Source organism: Oryx dammah, unplaced genomic scaffold, assembly GCF_014754425.2.
Source record: "Oryx dammah isolate SB20612 unplaced genomic scaffold, SCBI_Odam_1.1 HiC_scaffold_26, whole genome shotgun sequence".
Classification (NCBI taxonomy): domain Eukaryota; kingdom Metazoa; phylum Chordata; class Mammalia; order Artiodactyla; family Bovidae; genus Oryx; species Oryx dammah.
The window spans coordinates 65087508-65095099 of NW_024070210.1; the positions used below are offsets into that span (position 1 = coordinate 65087508).

The 7592-nt window shown below is 50.5% G+C and overlaps 1 protein-coding gene across 1 annotated transcript in view; it reads left to right on the plus strand.

Annotated features, from left to right (window-relative positions):
• PLA2G4E (phospholipase A2 group IVE) overlaps positions 1-6837 on the plus strand; it is a 41761-nt gene extending 34924 nt beyond the window's left edge. The window contains exons 16-20 of the mRNA XM_040226853.1: positions 604-711; positions 1254-1457; positions 2778-2944; positions 4131-4314; positions 4732-6837. Coding sequence (XP_040082787.1) covers positions 604-711; positions 1254-1457; positions 2778-2944; positions 4131-4314; positions 4732-4949 — 881 coding nt within the window. The 3' untranslated portion in view covers positions 4950-6837. The remainder of the gene's footprint in view (positions 1-603; positions 712-1253; positions 1458-2777; positions 2945-4130; positions 4315-4731) is intronic.
• Positions 6838-7592: the final 755 nt, after the last annotated feature.

Sequence of the window (7592 nt, forward strand, 5' to 3'; positions counted from 1 at the left end):
AGCCCTCAGCAGCCTCTCCTTTCTCTGAACACCTTTGCTATCCAGTATGTGGCTCAGAGGTCTGTAGGTAAGACACTGGGGCATAGACTCTGGCTTCTCATTTACTAGCTGCTCAAAGTTGGCCAATTTACCTAACCTTCCTGAGCTTCAGTTTTCTCATCTGTAAACTGAGCTTAAGAGTAAAACTAACCTTATCAGTTCAGTTCAGTTGTTCAGTCGTGGCTGACTCTTTGCAACCCCATGGACTGTAGCCCGCCAGGCTCCTCTGTCCATGGGGATTCTCCAGGCAAGAATACTGGAGTGGGTTGCTATGCCCTCCTCCAGGGGATCTTTCCAACCCAGGGATCTAGTCCATACCTCCTGAGTTGGCAGGTGGATTCTTTACCCACTGGACCACCTGGGAAGCCCCAACTGCCCTCTCCCAGTTCCAAGAGGAGAGTGGAAAAGAGCTGAGACATTTATGTCGAGCTGCTCCACAAGGAGAGGGAAGTCAAAGCCTGTCCCTCTCCCTGAGCTTCCTGACTTGGAGGGTCATCAAGGCCAATGTTTGGGTGGGCCTGGAGGTTCCTGGATAGAGCTGCTCATGGTTGATCCTGCCCCTAGGTTTGTGGAGTAGCATCTTCTCCCTGAACCTGCTTGATGCCTGGAACCTATCCCACACCTCGGAGGAGTTTTTCCACAAATGGACAAGGGATAGAGTGCATGATATTGGTGGGTGACCTACCGGCCTCCTCTCTTGGTTGGAAGACATAGGGGTGGGGAGGTGGGTCACAAACTGAGGACCAGATCACCTGCCTCAGGTTTCATCATCAGGCAGCTAGGGCTAGAGAGTCTTCCCTGCCTGGAGAGGCAGGTGACTCTAGGTGGACACACTTGTGCCAGCTCTGGCCTGGCTGGGGCAGGGGGTAGGGGGACGCACCATCCAGTAGGCTTGGCAGAGCTGCACGGCACCCAGGAAAGCTGAAGAGGATGGAAATGTATGAATGCTGCTAAAGGCTGCCCTTCCGGATTCTGTCCTCTTGGGAACGCCTCCTTGCCAATCACCCTGGCTCCCTCTCCACTACCTTACTCCTGTTGCATGTCTCTCCCCTGGGTCCTCCTAGCTCTGATGTGAAAGCCTTGAGAACTAGGCAAGAGAGGTGTGCACTGCACTTACAGTGGACCTCTGGGTGCGGGGCACCCAGGCAATGCTTCACCTGGGCAGCCTGGGGACCCCAGCCCTGTGACCTCCATCCCGCCCCCTCCACCTGCAGAAGATGAGCCACTCCTGCCTGAAATCCCCAAATGTGATGCCAACGTCCTGGACACCACAGTGGTGACTCCAGCATCCTGGCTGTCCAACACTTTCCGCGACATCCTCACCCACAGGGCCTTTGTCTCCAAGTTCCACAATTTCCTGCTGGGGCTGCAGATGCACACCGACTACCTCCAGAACAGCCAGTTCTCCATGTGGAAAGGTATCCCTACCTGCTGCCTCTGTTTGGAGGAAGGAGAAGTGGGTGTAGAGGCTGCCAGGGAGAAAGGATGAGAAAACACGTCTGCCCACGTTCATCCGGCCAAGTGGCAGGCTCTCCCCATGGTGTATTCTGAATTTGGTGAAGCTTTGAACAGTGAGTGGAGTAGTGGCCTATTTAATTAACTGAATCTATGCTATATTTCTGTATAGCATCTGTATAAGAACCCCAGCAGGTAGAAATTGGCCCCATTTTACAGGTGGGGAGTGTGTGGGTTCTGACTTTCTACAGCTGTGTTCTGGGGGCCCCTTTTATGTGGGTGTGGCCCCCAGAGTTGGGCGGGGTTGGCCCAGTGCAAGATCCTCCTAATGGTGAGTGCAGAGCTGGATCTTAAACTGTGGTCTGGCAGCTTCCACTCCAGGCCCCCTCCCACCCTGCCAAGGCTCTAAGGTTGATGTTCCACCATCTTTGGTATTTTACTTGGCCATGGTCTGCATATGGCTGCTTGAGCCTGCCCTAATAATTTTTGTCCTGTCTGGGGCAAGAAGGGCAGCTGGCTCCTGGTCCACAGTCTGCACTCTTAAGCCCCTTCAACCCACAAGCTCTGTGGCTGAGGCTTTGTGGGCTCTCTGTGCATATTCCATAAAAGACTTGCTAAACCCTTTCAGTTCAGTTCAGTTCAGTCACTCAGTTGTGTCCAACTCTGTGCAGCTCCATGGATTGCAGCACGCCAGGCTTCCTTGTCCACACCAACTCCCAGAGCCTGCTCAAACTCATGTCCATTGAGTTGGTGATGCCATCCAACCATCTCATCCTCTGACATCCTCTTCTCCTCCTGCCTTCAATCTTTCCCAGCATCAGGGTCTTTTCCAATGAGTCAGTTCTTCACATCAGGTGGCCAAAGTATTGGAGCTTCAGCTTCAGCATCATCCTTCTGATGAATATTCAGGGTTGATTTCCTTTAGGATTGACTGGTTTGATATCCTTGCAGTCCAAGGGCCTCTCAAGAGTTTTCTCCAACACCACCGTTCAAAAGCAACAATTCTTTGGCGCTCAGCTTTCTTTATGGTCCAACTCTCACATCCATACATAACTACTGGAAAAATCATAGCTTTTTTTTTTTTTTGCTAAAACCCCATAAATAAGGCTGTTCTTCCTCAGGCCACCCAGCAGGAGCACTGGGACTCACCGGGCACCCTGGTGGAGGGGAGGGTGGGAGGCCAGGCTGAAGTAGAGGAGCTCCGGGCAGGGCACCAGTTGCCTTTGACCACTGGCTGAGATCAGGAGGTGAGGAGTGAGGATAACTGGAAGCCTGACTTTCAGACACGGTGCTGGACGGCTTCCCAAACCAGCTGACAGGATCTGTGAAACACTTGTGCCTGCTGGACACCGCATTCTTTGTCAACTCCAGCTATGCGCCCCTCCTCAGGCCCGAGAGAAAAGCTGACCTCATCATCCACCTTAATTACTGTGCTGGGTCCCAGACAAAGGTGAGTGCAGCAGAGAAAGGCTCCCACCCCACTCCCCACAGGCTCCTACACTTAGCATCAGAGTCGCTCAAGCCACTATGCAGGGGGTTAGGTGGAGGTTATGATGCAGGCTAGACATCCAAACCTCAGGGGGCAGCCCACTGGCCCTCATGTGATGGGACCCAGGTTTACTAGATATCCCGAGCTAATTCCAATTTTATTCTTACATTAAAGCATTTCCCATATTTGGAAATCCTTCTGCAAAGAGGCAAAAGAGTTTTAAAAAATAACCTTAATAGAGCCCAGTCAATTCTAAAGTATTGTACCATCCTAGGAGTTTGTAATGTCCTAGTTTCAAAATGATCACGATTCCTCCAATCCCAGAGTATGAGCCTCCATGTAATTACACCAAAGAGTTAGGACCAGAGACTTTTTTTTTTTTTTTTTTAGGACCAGAGACTTTTTAAAAATTTATTTCCTTTTGAAATTTTCTGGGCTTTCAAGGGAAAGACACTGGTTTTTGGTCTATCTTAATACAGTCCTATCCTGAGGCCAGGGAAAGGGGCATGAAGACAGACGACAAGGATGACACCCGTGATAATGACTGAAGTTTGTAAACAAAGCTTACTTGATCCTTGTGCCAGCTCTTGGAGGTAGATGGTAACTGCTGTTCTTCCCATGTTATAGGAGAGGGAGGTGACACACAGAGAGGGTCAGTGGCTTGCTTAAGATCGTACAGCTGGTGAGCACAAAACAGGGAGTAGAATGAAAGGGATACTCTGATTTAAAGTCTGCCGTTCTTGTTACATCATGTTTATAAAGATGCCCTTTCTGAGTTCTCTCTGGCCCTGAGGCACTTTGTCAGTTTCAAATCCCATGCATGTTCTGCAAGAGCCTGGCCAGCCATGGCTGTCACCCTCTCTGGGGGAACCCACAGCTCCAGGTCTGTGTTTGAGTGAAGCATCATCAAAGGGCTTCTGTCCATTTTACCTGTGGCAGGAGCTTGTGGTTGGACCCACCCCAACCTACTGCCTCAGGCTCTTCATCCTGACCCAGCTTTGTCCGAAAAATAGCACAGATAGGCAAAGCAGTGGGAGACCTGAGTTGTTAGCTGGGGAAATCAGGAAGCTGGAGCTAAGAACTCTGTGTTTCTGGTCCACCCTCACCCCTCCTGATACTCACACAAGGTCCTCCTGTGATGTTCTAGCCCATGAAGCAAACCTGCGAGTACTGCGCCGTGCAGAACATCCCCTTCCTCAAATATGAGCTGCAAAAGGAGGAGGATAACCTCAAGGAGTGCTACCTGCTGGAGAACTCTCAGGAGCCCAACACCCCCATCGTGACCTTTTTCCCACTCATCTGTGACACCTTCCAAAATTACAAGGCCCCAGGTAAGCTGTGGTGAGCTCAGGTCCCACCCGCCCCCGACCTTGGATGGCAAGCTCTTAGATGTGTGTGGTCTTCCAAGAGCACTAACAGATGGAGTTGGCTTAGCTCCAGTCTGAGCCAACCTTGGCTTTGGCGAGAAAGGACAACCCCCCAGGCCCCAGGCCCCAGCGATGTCCAGCTCCACTCTTGCAGTCATTCACAGCCTGGAATGAGCTAGTACCATGGCGATCCTGAGATGGGCAAGCTGGGTCCCTGCCCCGGGGGACTGGGAGATGTGTGTGCGCATGTGCGTGTGTGAGCGTGCAACATGTGCCTGTTTTCCTGTGAATGTGCTGGGGTGGGCCTCGCAGAGAGGGCCAGAAACAAGCCATTACAAGTTCACACATAACGGGCTACAGTGAGTCCTTCTGCTCCTCCAGGTGTGGTGCGAAGCCCCGAGGAGCTGGAGCAGGGCCAGGTGGACATCTACAGTCCCAAAACTCCCTACGCCACCAAGGAGCTGACATACACTGAGGCCGCCTTCGACAAGCTGGTGAAGCTTTCCGAGTATAACATCCTGAATAACAAGGACAAGCTCCTTCAGGCCTTGCGACTGGCGGTAGAGAGGAAACGCCAGAAGAGCCAATGTCCCCCCTAAAGTCCCAGGGCACCTCACCGATCCTGTGTCTGCTTCTAGCATCAGAGGTGTAGAACCCACCAGGGCTGAGCAGCCACACAGCCAGCTCTGCCCTCTAGCCTGGCTGGCCTGGGCTTTCTATCAAAAGAATTAACATTAAAAAGGAGAGTTGAGAGAGACAGAGATAAAGGAACATAATAAACGGATGTACGGGGACCTTCTATCCACTGGAATTTTTTAAAACCTTCCCTGCAGGGAAGGGGTTCCAAAAGCCACAGGCACCCACATACGCCTAAAGAATGGATAATAATAGCATGGGCTTTAACCTCTGCACCACCAGGGAAGCCCCAATAATAGCATGACCTGACTTTATATAAGAGGCTGGTTCCCCAGTAATCTCGAGCTCACAGCAGGAACTCAAAATCTTCCCCTCACTGCACCACTCTGCTTGGGGAATGCACCAGAGGACTTGAGAAGCATTCTGAGTTCTCTGGAAAAATGGTGGTTTTTTTTAAGTAAAGGCAATTGTATTCTTGTGATTTTCATAGACAGTTGTATTTTGTGACTTATTTTTATGAAGCCTCGTATTAACAGAAAGTGTAATGCTTGAAGATCTAGATGGAACATAGAGACATTCTGGTCTGTTTGGCAACAAACACGAAAAACTGATGGGGTTTCAGCAGCCCCTCTGCAGCTACTCAGAGCCCCAGGACTGATGATTCACCCTGTGATCTGGACTGGGCAGCCTTGCTGAGCAACCAGCTCCAGTGTTATGCCACGCAAAGTCCATGTCTGTAGCTCAGGTCCACGGAACAAGGTCTGGGATACAGCTCAGCGAGGTCTGGGCAGGTACACAAGCATCAGGTGAGTGCAGCCGCCACTCGCTGACCAGCCTGCTCCCTGAGCATATCCCCATCCTCTTACCGCCTCCTGTCTGGTTCCCAGATGGGATTATTTATTTCTGCGTTGCATTCCTCTTATTTATTATGTAAGCACCATGGCCAGTGCATTCCAGCTCTTGAAGAGACACTCTGAGATAACAAAACTAGAAAGGATCAACCCAGAAAGGACCAGGTTAACCCTGAGGAAAACGCTCATCCTTGGAGTTGGTTTCCAGATGAATCACTGGCAAAGCCCCGGGACACAGAAACTCAAAAGTATCCAGGTCTCCAATCAGGCCAGGAACTTAACTGAAGAAATGTGTAACCTGAGCCACTGAGAAGCCGGAGCGATGGGAGATGTGACCAGAAAGGCGTGTGGCCCTCATGAAGCCCAGCACATCTGGAAGACACAGCCACTGTGCTCCCTAAGCAGTCCTTTGGATGTTAGGAGATGCGTGGTGACAGGTGCCAAAAGTTTACCAAAATCATCCTCTGATTTATATCCTTGCTACTCAAGGGGAACTGATTAGAAATGCAGAGTCTCAGGCCACACCCCAGCCATACTGACTCAGAATCTACATTTTAAGATTTTTCACCTCTTCTCCCCTGCCTCCAGGTGATATTTGTGCATATTGAAGTCTGAGAGGAGTGAATTTAGCTGTACTCTCCCATAAGCCAGAAAGCATGAGTGCATCACCTCCCCTGAGCCCTTGATAAACTGGACCTGGTCCCCTCCAGAAAACGCTGACTTAGGACCCCACCGTCTCCTCCATCAGAGCAGCCAGCTGCCTCCACTCTGCCATCTTTTCTTTCCATCTGCCAAGACAGATTCTCTTCAAATTATCAGAGTGAGCCAGAAGACCTGTGTTTATCAAAATACCTGTGTGTTTATTGTAAGGTGAAGGCAGCCCTGCCTTGGATTCATCAAAGTATGTAAAACAAGGTTTATAAAATCATTGTATTATTTGAACCTGGAATAAACTGGCCACATGGGTGAATGCTGTCAACTCATTGGCTTTCATTTATGATGCTGCCATCTATGCATAACCCCTGCCCTCATCCCTGCCTGGGCTTCCCACATGTGCTGCCAGAGGCATGAGAAAGCCATGCCAGCCTTCCTGCCTTCAGGGGTCCCTCCTTTCTCGTGGTGGGGTGCCCCTCGGCTGTTACGAAACCGTGTCAGTGGCCAGCGGAGAACCAGCCCTTGCTGATATGTGCTGTTTGGAGCTCAGATGGTTTTCATGAAGCACTGATGGAGAGGAAAGAAGGGCAGCTGGCATCAGCCGAGTACCTACCTGATACACCGCGGTCCGTGAACAGCTTCTGCTTCCTAGAAAGTTAGATTTGGGTTCAGGGGAAAATGTGAAAACATAGTCTATGCTTTTTTATGTTGTCAACAGATGTGAGAAGTTAAATAGTGACTTAGCTTCTAAAACGATGCTGGTGATGTCACGGAGCTGGAGATAAGTAAGGACCACACAAGGGATAAGGACATGTGTCATCAGTTCCGAGAGGGGTGAGGGCATAGGGTCCTGGGGAGGACAAGAAGGCTCCCTCCTCAGGCTCCCTGCTCTCCACCTATAACAATTTTTTTCAATTTCTATTTTATTTTCGGGTGCGCTGGGTCTTCATTGCTGTGCTCTGCTTTTCTCACTGTGGTGGCGTCTCTTGTTGTGGAGCACGGGCTCTAGTCACATGGTCTCAGTAGTCGCAACTCGATTTAATAGAAAAATTAAATAAAACTCCTCTCTCCCCCAGTCTTCCCAAGAGCAGCCATCACTCC